The 19,773-nt window shown below is 36.8% G+C and overlaps 1 protein-coding gene across 1 annotated transcript in view; it reads right to left on the reverse strand.

The window, feature by feature from the left end:
* glceb (glucuronic acid epimerase b) overlaps positions 1–19,773 on the reverse strand; it is a 60,999-nt gene that overhangs the window by 10,023 nt on the left and 31,203 nt on the right. The window contains exons 2-3 of the mRNA XM_051115277.1: positions 19,633–19,747; positions 7,658–8,163 (exon numbers count right to left, since the gene is read on the reverse strand). Coding sequence (XP_050971234.1) covers positions 7,658–8,153 — 496 coding nt within the window. The 5' untranslated portion in view covers positions 8,154–8,163; positions 19,633–19,747. The remainder of the gene's footprint in view (positions 1–7,657; positions 8,164–19,632; positions 19,748–19,773) is intronic.

A 19,773-nucleotide genomic window follows, 5' to 3' on the forward strand; every position in this document is an offset into this window, starting at 1 on the left:
TATAATTTATAATATATATAAATCTACCTAATATATAAACATTACATATTTTTCTTGAATATAAACATGCATGTGTTTGTATTTATATATACATAAATATACACAATATCCACACATATATTATGTGAGCAAAAACTTTCATTTTGGATGCGATTAATCATGATTAATCATGACACCACTAATTAAAATGTAATGAAACCAATAAAATGCAATCCTGAAAATGAATGAAAAAACATATTTCATAGGGCCCTAAAAATTTTAAAAACTTGCTGTTAAATTAAGTACATTTCATGATTTCAATTAATTATACATGCTTTTTTTATTTATATTTAGTAATTTAACCATTGAAGCAGAGTCTAGAAATATTAAAATGGAAAAAACAAAATCCAGAAAAATAAAATAAAAGCACTATTATGTTCAATACATATGTAAAATCATAAAAAAGAAAATATAAATAAATAAATAAATAAATAAATAATTATTCCTCTGTCTCTGTGTACTGCAGGTTATTCACCTTTAGATTCCAATTTTTATTTGGCTGGCAAGCAACATCACCACATTAACATAAAATTCAACAACCACAAATGTTAATTTACAGATTGTTTACCTTGATCATTTTTGGCTTCAAATCTGAAGAATTTTGAAAATTCGAACATTTCACCTTTATGTGTTATTTCACGTATTATCCGTTTTATAATGTTAGCTTTTAACGCTGAGTCTTTTTTGTTTTTAACTCAAGTGTGCTAATGTGAAGCAGTGGTTTCTGCACTGATGCCAACTTCATTCATTATGAATAATCTTGTTTCTGGTTTCATGACTTTTACACAAATTAGATCAGATACACAATACAAAGTACACAGCGACAAGTGAAAACACATAAACCTTCAATTAGCCAGAGATACACAAAAGAGTAGTAAACACTAAGAGGAAAAATCCACTAAAGCCCATAAGCAAATAGCCTCGGTCTCAAGTATGAAATTGTGCTTTCGGCACTGACATGCTATGAGTTACAGTTCACCAGGCTTTCATTCACCCTCTTCCTATCCTTTTTTTGTTTAACCACAGCTCATCTATTCTACAGCCTGGAATGACAATAATCAAGCCACAGGCAAAACACAGCGACCGCGCTGCCGGTTTATAGCTGGCTTGAAAGGATCTATTCACAAACATACACATAAAGAAACCACATGCAGGGTTAAACACAGGCATAACAAGGCAATATATATGACAAACACACCAATGAAACCGCCTCCCGCTTTCCAGGACGCACGCACACGCACGCCGGCTCTGGACCTGTATCAGGAGGCAGATGGGCGCTGTGGAGGCGCTCTCTGGCCTAGATACTATTCAGAGCACTCTGATCCTTTGCTGGAGGAGACGCCATCCCTCAAACTGAAGGAGGAGGAAAAAGGAGCTCTCTTTCACTGTCACCCTCCGTACTCATCTCCTTTTCATTCCTTTTTATTCGCTCTCCTTCTCTCTCTCCTTCAGCGGAGACTGATGAGTCTGTCCGCTGTCTCTGATAATAGGCTCTCTGCTCTAACACACTGCCGCAGGCTCATGTGGGTTATTACCTCTGAGCTCAACACTGTTTTTGTGCCTCTGAAGCCCGGATGAAAACGAGGGGAACAGAAGCTCTAATTAATCTTTGTTTTGTTCATGTGCAACACCTTTCAAAAACACCCATATCTTTTTTACTACAGTGAATGAAATCTCTGGAGGTGATCAAAGCTGCTTTTTGTTGGCGGAATAATTTGAATGTTAAAAATACACGCTAACCCACAGTTCGAGCGTCCTTCACACCAGCACCATAACATTTCTTAAACACTGGACTGAAGCCTATTCTTACATGTTACACTATGCTTTGAGGCAGAGCTAGCTTTAATTTTCCATGGATACCGGAGGAGACAACGCTTCAAACCTTCAAATTCCCAACAGGCTCCTTCATTCCTACACGGTCATTACTGCTACAGAGCTTCTTTGTAGCGTGCAGAACAGAGAGCGGCTCCATGTAAACAGACTCAGAGTAATGGACTGGTTCTTGATTATAGAGGAGAAGAGCCTAGAAAGGAAACAAAAGTAGGGGACTGGTAGGAACTTCTTTGCTTTTGTGCTGCCACAGACATTGAGAATTTCATCTCAACTCACAGACAGCCCCATTTTTCCACCTGCCACAAAGGATTATGGTATGAATGTGCCTCTTTGCGGTGCTACAAAAAAGGGGGTCCTTTGAATGCGCACAAGAAACAAGCTCTGCATGTTTTAAAAGCTTTCACCAGAAGAGAGTAGAAAGTGATTTAATCCTGAATGCTGATCAATGACTTTGCAAAAACTGAAAGCTTTTCAGAACAGCTTGTCTGGATGTGTTGAATTTCTGCATTTTAAACAGAGCATTGTAGAATGTTCTCAAGTAAAGTGAGCAATGGTTTGTTTACATGCATCCTGATGTACACTTGCACATGCAGATAAACAGACTCGCTGTACTCTGAATTGGATTCATATTCATTTTACTGGAAAATTCTTCCATTTTGTTTGCCATTAGTATCCTGTGAAGCACTGTGAGAGCTGTCTTCAGTGAATAGTAATGAAGTTGTGGTTTGGAAGGCATTCTTTATACTCCAGTATTGATCAGACTGACCTCATTTTCAATACTTCCTTAAGAAGTGATTAGTTCATTACCCAGTCTCATTATTTAATACAGAAGAGTGAAAGGCACTGAGCGACTCTCTGTTCTTTTTAGAGAGCATAGCGATCTTTGGTTAAAGGGGTCATCGGGTACCCATTTTCCACAAGTTAATGAAAAGCCTATAATATACTTTGGTTAAAAATTTTCATTGGTTGTGTAAAACAACACCCTTTTTACCTTGCTAAAAACAGTTCTGCAAAAATCATCCTGTTCTGGTCGAGGCTGCTTTAAATGTTAATGAGCTCTGTTCGCCCCGCCCCTCTCTTCTCTCTGCGGAGTGACGAGCCTGTTTACTTTAGCCGCATTTAGCCGTGTTTAGCCGCTAAACTTGCTAACTAACACGCTATTAGGAAAGGTGATCGTAAAGATTCATAAAAAAACCCTTAGACTCACTTCTGCTGTAGGTGAAGCTGGACCACGAATGATTCGTGCGAACATAGACGGATATATGTAGATCGGGAGGCGCATTCCATTCACAAACAAATGTAATCTACTGCATCTTCAGCGGCTCAGATGTCGGGAGTAAATGAGGACCACTATGTTCATTATTACATCCAGCAACACAACACCTCAATCGTTCATTTGGAGATATTCTTGTCTAACTTACATCCCTGCTCCGGCATCAAAACAATGGAGGTCGGACTGTTACAACTGATCTGAGGTAAGACGCTCATGTCAATTAACTATCGCGGGAGCGGCCTCTGTTGGTGTGACGCCACACCGACATGCATCTGAGAATGGCTCGATTTGAAAAAGGGGATATTATTTTTACAGATTAATTAAAAACCACTGCATGGATTATCATCATTATAGGGTAGATTTTTACATACACTGCCAACACACATTAATGTTCAAACAGCACGTTAGAGTGAACTTTGCATCCGATAACCCCTTTATTAGCTTTAACATGGTGGTGTTAGGCTGATGGTCAGAGATCTAGGCACTCAAATGAGAAGTTTACTCATAATTTACTCACTCCTATGTCATCCAAGATGTCTTTCTTTGTTCAGCCGAAAAAAGGTTTTTGAGTAAAACATTCCAGGAATTTTTTCCATATAGTGGACTTCAATGGTGGCCAGTGGGTTGAAGGACCAAATTGCAGTTTCAGTGTAGCGTCAAAGGGCTCTACACGATCCCAGTTGAGAAACAAGGGTCTTATCTAGTGAAACAATCAGTCATTTTCTAAGAAAAATACAATTTACCTTTTAAACACAAATGCTTGTCTTGCACAACCTCGACTTTACACATTTCATGGTCATGTTGGAAAGGTCACGCGTGACGTAGGCAGAAGGTCTGCACAGGCTTTAAACTGAAGCCCAAACCTGACCCGACCCGCCCGGCACTAGAGCCCGAATCTGACCCCGAAATTGGTTTTCACAACGAATAACTTTTTAAATATGCTGTATTTCATGATCGCATGCAACGGCCAGTAAACGAATACAAAGAAACAGTTTCATTAAGGCTCATAGCTGATTAAACATACAAGGCAAAAACAAGTTATGAAATTTTACAAATAACCAGTGCAATGGTCACATAAATTCCACAGAGTTTTTTAATGGTTGTAACGACAAGATCATAATTCTTCCACTGTGCAATTTTCCTTGCAAACCATAATACGTTTTCCTGATTGCTGTATCGCAATCATTGCTCTCAACTTGCTAATGTGTGTATGCCTTTTGCCACTTATGGCTCATTCGTCATTTTCATCATTTATGGCTCGTTCTAGCATTCTGTATTCTTTAAATCAAACACAGAGATGAAGTGTGGTAAGATCACATTTATTACATAACATTTATTTGAATTAATTAGCCAGAGAGAAGGGAATGAAAGTTGCATGTGTGATTACCTGCGTCTGTGCGTCTCTTAATCTCTCCTACAAACAATGAAGCTAAATTTAGTTACAGCGATTTTACCCACTCATTGCTGAGAAATACAATGTAGCCAGTCAGTATCGATGCTATTTTATTAATAAAAGTTTCTCTGCCACACAGTGTTTCTGTGTTTGCGCTGAGCGTTCTCCGATCTCTATGTGCAAGCAATGCGTGCATGTGTCAGTGAAAGCGTAGCCTGCTGTTTTAGCTACAAATCTGAGCCCGACCCGAACTCGAAGCTATTCGTCAAATATTAACCCGAACCTGACCCGAGGGGTAGCAGACCTCTAGACAGAAGTACTGACCCAGTGTTTACAAAGCAAACGTGTGAAGAAAGTCAAACACTCTTTACAAAAAGCGTAAAACAACGATGTCAGACGAGTTTGAGATGGAGTTTTTCACCCTACCCTACCTTTCTGAACCAGAGCACACAGAAAAAAAAACTAACCGTGTGTGACTTTTCTAGTGTTATTAAGGTAAAAGGTATAAAAATGACAGATCGTTTCACTAGATAAGACCCTTATTCCTCGGCTGGGATTCTTTAGAGATCTTTGAAGCTGCACTGAAACCGCAAATTGGACCTTCAACCCGATGATCCCTATTGAAGTCCACTACACAGAGAAAATTCCTGGAATGTTTTTCTCAAAAACGTAATTTCTTTGCGACTGAAAACAGAAAGACATGAACATCTTGGATGACATGGGGGTGATTAAATTATCAGGAAATTTTCTTTCTGGAAGTGAACTTCTCCTTTAACACAAAGGCTGCAGATTTAATTCCAGGTAGAGGTGATCTAAGAACTATAGTGAGACTGGGATCAGAGTTCTGCTCTATCACTATGATGCCTCGAATAGGGCACTTAACCCCGTCTGCTGAAGGACGGTCCTTGCAAAGAGATAGAGAGGTAAGCCAGCAGGAAATGGTTGAAAGTAATCTGTCAGGGCAGTGAAACAGTGATTGATCACTGACAGAGTGAAGAGAAAAATGCAGTTTCTGGACAGTAAAGCTCCTCTGAAGGACACAACTGACACTACCATAATCAGCTTTTCCTGTCAAGGAGAGTCATCTCTCAGTTCATCTTCAAATGCTTGTATTTTGAGTTCCTTAACAAAAAAGGAAATGATTCAGCTTTAATTTGGTTTTGCGTTTCCTCATTGACATTCACCAGAAGACACATGGGAGTCTGAGTGCAAAATTATTCTCCATTACGTTTAAGGTCATCAAATCAGCTCTTGTGATTCAGTTCTTGGCTGAATCAATCCCACTTTCATTTGCTTAATGTATAGTCCATTGAGGGTGCATTACTCACTAAGAACCAGACGTAGATCATTCGGGCCTGGCTTCCAGGAAACTCCTCTTGGACTGCACTAAATGACTATTAATGGCCACTAACAAGTTGTGTTAGAAATGAGGCAGGTCGCTTTGCTTCTCACTTCTCCCAGTGTGCCACAATTAAGTGCTGCTTTAATGTGACATGTATTTAGGTGAATCTTGATGATGAGGGAGAAAGTAACTGTGTGAGACACATTAGGAGAGCCAGTTATGAGAAGGCCCAGACAGAATCTGCTGATTTTTCCCACATTTTCTGCTCTAATTAAAACGGAAAACCAGTGGAATGGATTTAAACATGGTAAAATGCCCAACGGTGCAGAAAAGACCACTTTTATTGCTAGCTGAATACATACTGATGACAGTGTGTCCTGAAAGTACAGTCCAAACAGTCTCATGGATATTGTAAAGTAATATTGATGCACCACAATATTTTTTTTTTTTTTTTTTTTACAGAAACAAAGAAACTTTAATTACCAAAGTAAAGTTTTAGTAAGTAAATCTGGGTAATTGAACTTAGGCTCTTTAGCGTGTTGTGTTTTAAGGTAATAAATTCAACCAGTCATAGTGCAGTTTTTTGCCTCTTTATATTTTAGCCAAACCACTGTTACAAATGCAACTGTATCATAATTTTTGGTCATGGTGAAGTGTGTTGACAGTGCTGACATGTTTACTCCTTGTTGTTTGTCCACATTGTGCGCATCCAATAGATGCTGAAACAGTCAAAATGCAACATTAACTGTAAAATAAATGATTCAAAACTAATTGACCGAAACCAAAAAAATGTTGCTGAAATTTTGGTGCAATGCTATTGCACTTTTGATGCATGTTTATAGACAAGTTAATACCAGGTGTATAGTTGAGGTCAAAAGTTTACACCCCCTTTCAGAATCTGCAATATGTTAATTATTTTACCAAAATGAGAGGGATCAAACAAAATGCATGTTATTTAGTACTGACCTGAAAAAATATTTCACATAAAATATGTTTACATATAGTCCACAAGAGAAAATAATAGTTGAACTCATAAAAATGACCCAGTTCAAAAGTTTACATACACTTGATCCATCTTTTCATACTGAGGACAACTGAGGACTCATATGCCACTATTACAGAAGGTTCAAACCCTTAACTGATGCTCCAGAAGGAAAAAACATGCATTAAGAGCCAAGGGGTGAAAACTTTTTGAATTTAAAGATCAGGGTAAAAAGATGGATCTAAAAATCATACAGTCATTGTTGGAGAGGGTTCAAATACACAAAAATGCTGAAAAACCAAAGAATTTGTGGGACCTAAAGGATTTTTTTGAAGAACAGCAGGCAGTTTAGGACAAACAAGGGACTCATGAACAACTATCACTAAACAAAAAAAAACAGCTGTGGATCATTCAGGAAACAACACAGTAATGAGAATCAAGGGGATGTAAACTTTTGAACGGGGTCCCCTTTTTATATATATATATATATATAAATTCAGCTATTATTTTCTTTTGTGGACTATATGTAAACATCTTTTTTGTTAAATATCTTATTCAGGTCAGTACTAAATTAACAGTAACATGCATTTTGTATGATCCCTCTCATTTTGGTAAAATAATTAACATTTTGCAGATTCTGAAAGGGGGATGTAAACTTTTGACCTCAACTGTAAACTGCAATCCATCTCAACTGCCTACATGTGTTCAGACACCTTAGCATAGCATTCCTAAGAAACCATTAACACAAAAGGTCGATCAGAAGTGAAGAGGTGTAACCATTACCACATAACTCACCTTCCACTCCACTGATGCATTTGACTCTGTCACGCACCTCCACGTTGTACCCCTCAAAGGACATGAAGACTCCATTGGGGTGATACGGCTCTCTCTGGGCGTATACTTTGGAGTAACTGTGCGAAAACTCAAATCGATCGTAGCCGTCGTACTGTACCACCTTGCCGTACACCTCAAAGTACTTCTCCATCCAGCTGAAGGGCAGGTATACCTCACTGCCTTCCCGCCGGCCCTTAATGGTGGCATCGTCATTGATCAGGCAGTCGATCTCTTCATAGCGCACTCCGCCGACCACAGGTGGAGGTTCAGGGGGCTGGGGCTGCTGCGGATGGCTGTCTATTTTCGGGCTGGGAGGGGGCTGGGGGTGCCGCGGCAGGAAGCGCAGCGCTTTCTCACTCGTACACTTGTTCCACAGAACGACCGTGAGCAGAGAGAGGAGAGCGCAGATCACTATCAGGGTCTTGTAGTGAACACGGGCTGACAGACAACGCATCATCACTGCTTACCTATAATACAAACACATAAACGTATATTAAAACACATCCTATGGAACTGATTTGAAATAACAGGCAAACATGCAATCACACACTTATACTCCCCACACTACACCAGTGACATTTCAGATTAAAGCTGTCGAGTAATCAGTAATCCGGTCAGAGGAAATTTTATGCATACCTACATGGAATTAATCAGAGTTTAAAAGGTCTAATCAATATTTTTCCCTCTGCATGAATAATCAAATGCAGCATTAGAGAAATTCAATATCTGTCTGGGAGACTGCATACACTGTTTTGCATATTTGCTTCTAAAATTCATAGCAGCAGAGGAAAAGTTTTTTTTTTTTTTGGTTTAACTACATATTTATTCATTAAAAGGTACAAAGCATAGCATTTGACCAAAAACATGCACAATGGAGCCTGTTTCTGGACTTATTAAAACAGAAATATTTGCATGTTATTTATTTTATGTTTTGTGTTATTTTAGCCTTGTTTATAAATTATTATATATTATTATAGTATTTATATTCAATATTTTTAATATATATATATATTTTTTTCATATTTTCATTTTTTTCCCCCATCATTTAATATTTTTTTATTTTAACTGTAGTTTAGGTTTTTGTCATCTTGTTGCGCTTTTGTCATTTTAGTAGTTTTAAATTTTATTACTTAAATTTTTTTTTATTTAGCTTCAGACAAGGCAACATTTCAAATTTTTGTTCTAAATTATGTTCCAATTTAAATTTTGTAATTTTCTTTTCATTCAAATTTTTGTTTTGTTTTTTAGTTATAATTAATTTGCACTATTGTCATTTTATTAGTTTTTAATTGTATTTTTTTAACTTTTTTTTTTAATTTAGCTTCAAACAAGGCAACATTTCTAATTTTTGTTCTAAATTATATTCCAATTCAAATTTTGTAATTTTCTTTTTTTTGTTTTTAATTTAATTTAATTTAATTTAATTTAATTTAATTTAATGTTTTAGTCATTATGTTGTGCTACTGTCATTTTATTAGTTTTTAACTATTATTTTAAAGGTTTTTTTTTTAAATTTAGCTTCAGACAAGGCAACAATTCTAATTTTTGTTCGAACTTATATTCCAATTCTAATTTTGTAATTTTATTTTTTATTCAAATTTTTGTTTTATTACTGGTAATTCAATTCAGTTCAATTCAATTTAATTTAATTCAATGTAATTCAGTGTAATTTAATGTAATTCAACTCAACTTGATTTAGAATGAAAATGACTATAATTAGTTTTACAATGTTGACAATAACAATTTCGGTGGGAGTCACTCAACCTTTCCATTGAAGAAATGATGTTTTATTAACAAGGTTCGGGAGGAGCGCGTCAGATACCTAGCCTAATTACCACAAGAGGAGTTCACTCAAGTTAATCAACGCTACAATTTAAGTACAGCTGAACTTGCCTCTATCCATCTGATGGTTTATCAGCATCCCACCACCACCCCATCTCCTCACTCCTCACACGAGTTCTCACTACACCTAGGGGGGGTTCTCTGGGTTCGGGCCATTCCCGAGCTCGGAGCCCTTCCCCGGACAGCACGCCAAATATGCATTACTATACTCAGGCTAATTATATGTAAGCGTGAACTCGTGAAACATCATTAAATCATAAAAAACAATTTGTGAATAAAACTTTTGAGATGCTATACATTAACACTGGTCTCATAACATTCATCTTCTTGAAATGAATTATTTTGTCACATTTTTTAAATGCCCATCTAGGAACATATTTGACAAATGTGTTTCCACTCCAGTTTAAAAAAAACTTAAAAGCAAGTTTTTTTTGTTCACTTCAGTCCCATTTTGGTTTTCCATTCATCATTTTTGATGCAATAGCTCAAAACCAGCATAAAAATATGTGGATGCAAACCCAACTTGTAGTTTATGCAATGAGTACTATTCTTACAACAGTCATAAGCAAAATACAAAAGAAAGAATGCAATATTCTCTACACATCTTCCCTTCACAAATCATATTCTACTGCTGCGGTTTCTGTGCTAAGGAGAGAAATCACATTAACTTTGTAAAAGTAGCTCATAATGCGAATCAGCAGTCTCTTATTCATATCATCCCTTCTCTCTTTGGCATGTTATCTTCCTCACAAAGAATAAAAATCAATAATCAGAACAGCACTGCCTTCCACTACAGCTAATTACTGTGCTGGGTCTGGCATGGACAACACGCCAATGCCAATATTAGCAGTCCACACCACTGTGAATGTAAAGCTAAGTCTAAGGTCAACGGAGAATGAAAACACATCAATCCATCAACCCAAACGAAGTGCCACATAGTGCCAAACACTCCATTTTTAACGAACTGCGCAAAAAGGACCCTGGTATGATGAATGGTAGTGATACGTACACGCCTTTAGCCTGCCCTACATATGTATTAAGTGGAAACCTGATTTCATACACTGCCGAAATATTCACTGCTACAGAAGATCAGGGCAAGCGAATCATTCTTTCTTCCAATCTTCCCGTTTAATCCTCTTTGCAGAGTTTGCACTTGTTTCACAGACCTGCGCTCCATCTCTTTCTAATCTCTCCCCTGTTACTTCGTCTTCCCCACGTCGTCTCGGCATCCTCTGTGCAGAGCATAGCAGCGTCTGACTGCACCGTGAAAGATAAGCAGCTCATCTCATTTGCAGAGGCTATAAATAATTTGATCTTTGTGGCTTTCGCAGGCAGAGTTCAGACGCCGTTACTCTGAGATTCAGGGACATGCTCAGAAAGTGCTTTCTGAATCCTAACGTAGAGCACCTGATCAAGCCTCGCTGATGGAGCATCTGGATCCGGCGGCCCACCGCAGTGCAGGGTGCATCTGTGTACACGGATAATTTGCATTCAAATCCACTAATATGCAGGAGATATGGCTGAGCTCTGTATAATCCAGAGATCAAACTAAAAACAGGAGGAACACAGATGTAATCCCTTCTCTGAACAAGTGGCACAGTGGACTTAAAGAAAGAGTACACCACGTCCTAGGGAGCATCATACCATGCTAGATTTAAGAAAATGACTTTTCATAGAGAGGCTTACAGCTGGTAATAGGAGTCAGGGATGAATGCGGTTTAACAATGTGCCGTCCCCACAGCTAAAGCTGTGGCCGATCGGCTCCTATGAGGAAAGCAGGGTTCAGCTGACTTATTAAACGCAGTGCTCTCCAAAACTGAATTCAAAACAAGCACATCCATCTCAGTAGAGCGTTCCCATCAGAATGCGCTTAGCGCTGTCTCCGTCGCCGAGACGACCTGTCGCTGACCACGCCCCCCTCTGCATCCTCATCACTTTGATTCATGAGCAACTCTTTCATCTAATGCAGGCCACTATCGATTCACCACATCTTCAGTTGTTTCCTGCTACCTGGATCAGGACATCAACACCCAAACCTGCCCTGGTCAATACAAACAAAGCTGTATTACTGTAATCTTATGTCACTTATATATCTCATATCATACTTAATCAACATAATTGCTCATTCAACTAAAAAAAAAAAATCTCTTGCCATTAGTCTGAAATTACTGCAAAAGCAGCTTAACATAATGTAACATTTGAGCTCCAAAATTGCAGCGCTATATATCATCAAGGCTGAGAGTCAATAAGTCATAAAGGATAGTCATAAGAGAGTCCTAAGGGTCCATTTTTTGAAATTGAGATTTATACATCATCTGAATAAATAAGCATTCCATTGATGTATGGTTGGTTAGGATAGGATCATATTTGGCCAAGATACAACTATTTGAAAATCTGGAATCTGAGTGTGCAAGAAAAATTGCTTTTAAAGTTGTCCACATAAAGTTCTGAGCAATGCATATTATTAATCAAAAATTAAGTTTTGATATATTTGCAGTAGGAAATTTATAAAATATCTTCATGGAACATGATCTTTACAGAATAGAAAAAAAAAAATGATTCCCAATGATTTTTGGCATAAAACAAAAATCCATTATTTTGACCCATACAATGTATTGCTGGCTATTGCTACAAATATACCCGTGCTACTTTAGACTGGTTTTGTGTTCCAGGGTCACATATTTTCACACGCCTTTAGGTATGTTCTAGGAATACGCAATATTGGAACGTTATCAGAATAGACCGATAATAGCTTGAAGGGGTCATCGGATGCCCATTTTCCACAATTTGATATGATTCTTTAGGGTCTTAATGAAAAGTCTATAATATACTCTATAATAAAAATTCTCAATAGTAGTGTAAAACAACACCCTTTTTACCTTGCCAAAATCAGCTCTGCAAAAATCATCCCGTTTGTGACGGACAGATCGTTAACGGCTGGTCTTTGTGGTAATATAGTACATCGGGCAGGACATCCAAACACTCACCTATCATTCATCGACATCAAATATGGCTTTCCATCTAAATTACGCAAGTAGTAGTTACTTTACATGGCAGCTCAATTTAATGTAACCTAGAAAAATGTACGCTAGTGTCTGTGTGGAGTGTGGAAACTGCATGACAGATGGAGGTTCCAGTGCAGTAACTTGCTCCAAATCATTTTTGGCCATACAGATAAAGGTAATACATCTTTAGAATCTGTAAAGACTCTACGTCTATTTGTGTGCACTCAGGATAACAACAAAACATTGTGCTTTGTAAAATAATAAAAGCAAACAGGATGCACATTCTGCCGTCTTAGTCTCTGTGAACTTGAGCGCGAACATTTTTAATTTATACATTTTTAATTTTAAATAAATTTATCAAAAAATGTATGAAAATGTCAGTGAAGTCTCCTTGCTGTTTTATCCTGACACATTGATAATTATTATATCTCCCAGCGCTGTGGCAAGCTTTTTTTGCACGTTGAGCGCTTATTAGGCTATGTAGGCAATTAAAGGCTCATTATTATGATTTTATGGTTTATTAATAAACCTGCGACTAATGATCGACTAAAATGAACAACTACTAATTGACCAGAAAAATCTTTAGTCAAGGGGAACCCTAGTTGCTACATTGAGAACAAGAGAAAGCCACAGTAATAATGTCACTGGAGCTAACGCAAATATAATTTTAGCAAATATTTAGTAAATATTCAGTCTCATCCACTGATCAGTTCATAAAATGAGACATATGCACATTTGTATGATGTAAAACACATGTAAACATATGCATCATAGCTCCGCACATTTGAACAAGATATCCGAATCTGATTAAAAATAGTCAGATTCAGACATTTACATGCTTACTTTTTCCTTTTGACTGGAATTTTATAGATCTACAGCACCTCTTTCACTCCAATCAAAAATCCATTCAGTTCGAGCCCATTTGGATCAATCGCTGTTTACATGAAGGCTTTTCTGTCTGAATGAAACATCAAGCTGTTGTAAAAACATTATTTGGGTGCCTGTAAACACAGCTAGTGTGTGCATGTTGGGGGGCTGGGGTATTAGTATGAAAAAACTCTTCCTTGTCTTGACCTCTTTGGCACACGTTCCACTCTGTATTTCCACATTGCCATGTGTAAATAACATCAAGCGGTCCAGCCCACTGACAACAGATCTACCAGGGCACAAAAGAAAGAGTGAAATCTCAGCTGCTTGATACATCTACGGTCGCACAATACATACAGTCTTAGCGCCCAACCCTAGGCCTCACCTTTCCCGGCTACTATCCTCTGCTTGCACCTTGAGCTCAGGGAACGGTGGGAGTAATTGTTGACACATGAAAGGTTGTCAGTGAAGGGAGGACAGGGCTGGCACAGGAGAGCTGGGTGCAATGAATACCAAGCTTTCAGCTCATTTGTCACCACAACCCACACAGACCTGCTCCTGAGACTGCACGCCTGTCCTCCCCACTCAGGCCTGCCACGGGCTCTTCATGCAACACCAGACAATGCCGAGAGGAGCTGGAGCCCCATTGATGTTTTTTTTTTTTTTTTTTTTTTTTTTAAGGAGAACTCCACTTCCAGAACAACAATTTACAAATAATTTACTCCCTTGTCATCCAAGACGTTCATGTCTTTCTGTCTTCAGTCGTAAAGAAATTATGGTTTTTAAGGAAAGCATTTCAGGATTTTTCTCCATATAATAAGAGAATGCCAAACAAAGTGACAAATCCAACCACAGGGTTTTTACTAATGTGCATTTTTAATCCACTAGGAAACTTCAGTCAAGCCTAAAAAGGTTTTGTGACAACGGCTTGGCAGTGAAGGAAACAGATCGAGAATCTGAGACCTATTTAAGGAAACCTAATAAGGGTTAAATGGTATCCCACCACATTTTGTAATGCGACAGGGAATAGGATTTCCTGCTTTATTACACAACAAATTAATCACAGAATACCTCAGATTTGAGCCTTTGTGCTGGCTCGTACATCTCAAGCTAAACACAGGAAGGAAATAAGTCTCCTGGGGTAAGATTTAATCATATAGATTATGGCCTCTGGAAAAGAAGAGCAAGACTCAAAAGGGCAGTTACGCCCATGTTGAAGTCTATCACTCATTGGTTGGCTGTAACCGTAGACGGCCATTGCCAACTGCATGCAAACAGCTGCACAAAATTGTTAGCATAACAGAAATCACTGGCTAAATTTGCGGTCAGAACACAACCCTGGGTCACCGCGACCAAACTAGTGGTGAGTGCTCAATGGCCGACATAAGTTCACTCGTCAGCCATTATGACTAAGAAACAGAAAAAAGTTAGATGACGTTCACATAAACTAAAGTTGCAATAAACATCACAATCCCCTTAAGGATGTAAGGATATATATATCTTTTTTTCCCTATTAACAGAGCTTTAGTTAGCAGAAAATGTTGCTTCAGAGGTGGTTAAAGTCAACAATTTGATTAAAAAAAAATATGAAACCATTTTATAATAATGTACACTCATGAATCTTTTACAATAATGCTTATCAAAGTCTAAGCAAACGTAAAATTTTATTTATTAAATTATATATATATATATATATATATATGAACTAAAATGAATTCATTCATTCATGAACTAAAATCAATTCATTAAAAATGCTTTTAAAATTCAATGAAACCATTAAAATAGAAAGCAGAAAATTACTGGAAAATAGAATCTGATAAAAATAAAAATGAGTAAAACACTAAAATATATTTCATAGGGCCTTAAAAATGTAATTTTGGTTAAATTTAATTAAAAAAAAATGAAATCTGGAAAAAAATAAAACCGAATTTGGGAAAAAATAAAATGGATATCATAGGGCCCTACTTCTAGTCAGGACATAGTCTGACCTGCCAAGAACAGCAGAAATAGTACAAGTCCAATGCCAAGGAGATGCACCGCCCTCTGGGCAGCACTGAGAAGCGAGTCATGTGTTTGAGCTCAGGTGTGTCAGATCTAACTAAACTCTGGACATTTCCACTCCTCTGAACTGCTGATCAGCCTGGGGATGAATCAAGGGCAATCAGCAGCTTCAAAAGGGAGCTTATTACTGATGCCAGACCTTGAAGCTAAAGGATGGGTGCAGATAAATGAAAGAAGTAAACCAATGAAACAAAAACACACCAATCCCCTCTGTTCCGGTGTGAAACAGCTACATTATTAGGCTCATTAGAGAAAAAGATATTGCCAGAGGGACATCACAGGGATTCCCCCCTGTGTAACAGATGCAGCCCATAATAAGCACAGTTGACAGGCTAATAATAATGCACTGGATGTAATTTACTCTAATACTCATTAGAAAGGGAGTAGGGGAGAACTCCCGTATCAACAAAACGGCAGTTATAGAGGACACAACACATGAACGAACACACACACACAGTAACTGTGGTCAAGACTTAAAATTAGCCCTTCATTTTGGTGTAATATCAAAAGAGTAAAACCCAGCCAATCAGATGCAATAGAACTGAACCTCTTTGCAGGTTTGATCTGATATTAGACTGAGGTACAGTGCTATTTACTCTCCTTCTAAGATGCAAATCCAGTTTATAGCTGGAAAAGCAAAATGATCAAAGAGCAGATGTTGCAAAGATCTCCTTCTGGCTGTGATTCATGATCTAATCAACACACCTGTTCCAGCAACAGCACCATGAAGGCCTTAGGAAAAACAACTTTGGCTTCTACATGAACGCAATTAACCACAGCATATCCAGAAGCAGCACTAAAGACAACCGGAAAGAGTGCTGTATAATCCATGAAGATACCTGACTGATAAAAGAGAGATTTCATTAAGAAGGCTTAATAAACATTATTCCCTTTGTTTACTCTTAGTACACTATACAGAGTGCCTTATGATTTTCTGTGATGCAGAAAATGTGGATGGAATTGCGGATTCCAGTCATAAAAATGGAATTTACTGTATAAATGAGGAATGTCACAGAATTTGCCAAATTTGAATGAATAAATCAAAAGTAGGTCAGTACATTTAAATCCAAACACGATACAGACTAGTGTGTGTGTATATTAAGCCACAAAAATACTACACTACTACTGTTCTGCGTGTCTCTAGAACTGCTCTGAGAGTAACTTCACGAGCATTTTAATGTTCCTTTAGGGAAAATCTATAGTCATATCATATACAAACAGAAACTTAGGTCTTCACAGCAACCTGTCAAAATAAAAGTTTAGTTTAACTCGAAGAAACTATGACAAATATATTACTTAATGTAATGATAGTACTACTACTAAAACATTTTTTAAGGAATATTTACCAGAAAAATGTAATATGCACAGTATTCCTATAAATAAATAAATAAATAAATAAATAAATAAAAATAATAAATTAATCTTCATTTAAAAAAAAAAAAAATAGACAAGCTTTCGATTTTTAAAATTAATAAAACCACTAAAATGGAATCCAGAAAATTAATAGAAATCAGAATTTGTAAAAAAAAATCTAATAAAATAAAATAAAATTTAAATGAAATGAAATGTTTTTCACCGGGCCTTAAAATGTAATTTTTGTTAAACTTTTAAAATAGAAAAAAAACAGAATTATGGGGTTAGTGATTTAATCTATAAACAGACTAGGTGTTTTCAAAATTGGGGTCATCAGAAATGCAGATAGGGTCACAGAAGATTTGTAATAATTGCATGTTTTCTTTTTTTTCTTTCATATTTTAAAAAGATGATTTCAAGATCTATTCAAATTAACTAAAATAAAAGCATTATTTTTCATACAATTGATCTTTTATGTTATTAATAAAAATATCAACACTTTACAATAAGGTGTCATTTGTTAACATTACCCTATGTATTAACTATCATGAATGCACAATGAACAATACATTTATTACACTTTTTATTAATATTTGTAAATGTTAGTTAACAAAACTACAGTTTTTCACTGTTAGTTTATGTTAGTTCATTAACTAATGTTAACAAACACAACTTGTGATTTTAATAATGCATAAGCAGATGCTGAAATTAACATTAACTTTAAGATTATTAAATTCTGTAGAAGTATTGTTCATTCGTAGTTCATGTTAACTAATGCAGTTAATTCATGTTAACTAATGAACCTTATTGTAAAGTGTTACCATAAAAACATTTGAAATAAGCAGCTTAGTCATAATTATATCAGAAATAGTGGATTATACATTTTTTCAATCGGGGGCATTTAAAAAAAAAAAAAATACGAGAAATAAAAAACATTATGAGAAAAAAAAAATTAATTTGGGGATCAAAACAGTGGGTCATTACGGCATTCCCAGGACTGACAGCATTACAGCATATTATGACACATAATTTGATATTTTAAAAAAATGAAAAATATAACCTAAAATCAAATTTACTGGTCACTGGTCTATTTAAACTAGTCTGTGTGACAAACCAGTGTTTATAGGCATATCTCTTCTTGCAGTGGGTGAACAGAGAAATTGCTTTGAAGGTAATGCCCCTCATCCAATTCATCAGCAGTCAAGGGATTAGAGCTGTTATATTACCAAAAAGCTTACGATTTTACAGCCAACGGGGGGATTAAACACTTCTCGTAAAATGAAGACAGGAGAAGCAAACCATCTGACAGGGCCATTATGACCCCCCCACCCCTACACACACATATACAACACTAGCAAACATACCGCAGTCATTCTTAGCAGATGCGATGCAACAAAAAGTAGCGACTACCAATGGGAATGAAGACCGGATATAGGCTTAAAACAGCCAGCTTGCATGCATCAGCACAGAGACTGCGACCTCCAGTGATTTAATCTCTGTCAGTGTGAACGGGGCTTTATGGGTGGAAAGAGGCTGATCATCAGATCAAGCTGAAGTCAGATGGAGCGTGTAAAACAAGACAGAATGACATTCGTAAGAGTCTTGCATGGATGATTTGACATGATATGAGGCTTAAACTTAAATCAGACCACACTGTCCCATTTACACACACCTAACAGTCTAACCGTTGTACTGACTGACTAATGAGGAGGTATAAAAGTCCTTTTCTCCACTGACGTATGGCTAAATCCACCTTTCCTGGCTAAATCACCTTTGCGCAAGTACTTTTGCCTTGTTTTGTAGCTTAGATCTGTAATATGTAAATTAAGCAATGTTTCCGTCACTGAATAAAACATTTTAAAAAAATGTTATTGTGAATTTTTATCTTACAATTCTGACTTTTTTTCTCAAAATTGCATGATATAAACTTGCAATTGCAAGGTTTAAAGTCGGAATTGCGAGATATTTAAGACAAGGCTTAAGCCTAGTCCCAGACTAAACTGTAAATCTGAGCTGTTTCAAATGAAAAAGAAACTTGCACTGGCTGATCTTAAAATATATCAGTGCCTTGTTTTTGTCTCAAGATGCACACCAGGATTTTTTTTTTCCTAGGCACGTTTATAAAAATACTAAAATAAATAAATTACTTAAATACTTAATTGAACTATGGCCTAATCCTGGTTTAGTCTAATCCCTGTCTGTGAAACCAGGCTATAAACTCATAAATTTGCTTTTTTTTTCTCAGAATTGTGTGATAAAAACTCGAATTTGTGAGACAAACGCACAATTCTGAGAAATAAAGTCGTAACTCTGAAAAATAAAGTCAGAATTGCAAGACATAAACTTACAATTCTGACAATTTTTTCTCAGAACTGCGAGTTTGTATCTCGCAAATCTGACATTTTTTCTCAGAATTGTGAGATATAAACTCGCAATTGTGAATTATAAAGTTAAATTTTGAGGGAGAAAAAAAAAGACTGATATGTTCTCAGAATTCCGAATTTATCTCACGATTCTGTCGTTATAACTCACAATTGCGAATTTATATCTTACAATTCTGAGATAAAAAATCTAAATTGTGAGTTTGCATCACGCAGTTCTGAGAAAAAAAGTTACACTTTTTTGTTTTGTTGTTTGTATAGAGATTTTAATGTGGCATGACATCAAAGTAAATAACTGATCTGAAGCAGTGAAATCTTCAAGAAGATCCAAGAAGTGGTTTTCAACATAACCAAATCTAGAAACAAGTACATTCACTGGTTGCTAACTTCAGGTTTGTAAATAACAGCAATGGTTCTTGTATCTTACCCAGCTCCAATCACCAGTGAACGTGTGACTGTGCCGTCATTGCGCTTTATGCCACAGTTTGGATCCTCTGCTTCGGTTCATTTAGGAATCTGTCTCACGAAATAGTCTGTCATACCTAAAACAGAGATAAGAGAAACAGTA

Source organism: Labeo rohita, chromosome 7, assembly GCF_022985175.1.
Source record: "Labeo rohita strain BAU-BD-2019 chromosome 7, IGBB_LRoh.1.0, whole genome shotgun sequence".
NCBI lineage: Eukaryota > Metazoa > Chordata > Actinopteri > Cypriniformes > Cyprinidae > Labeo > Labeo rohita.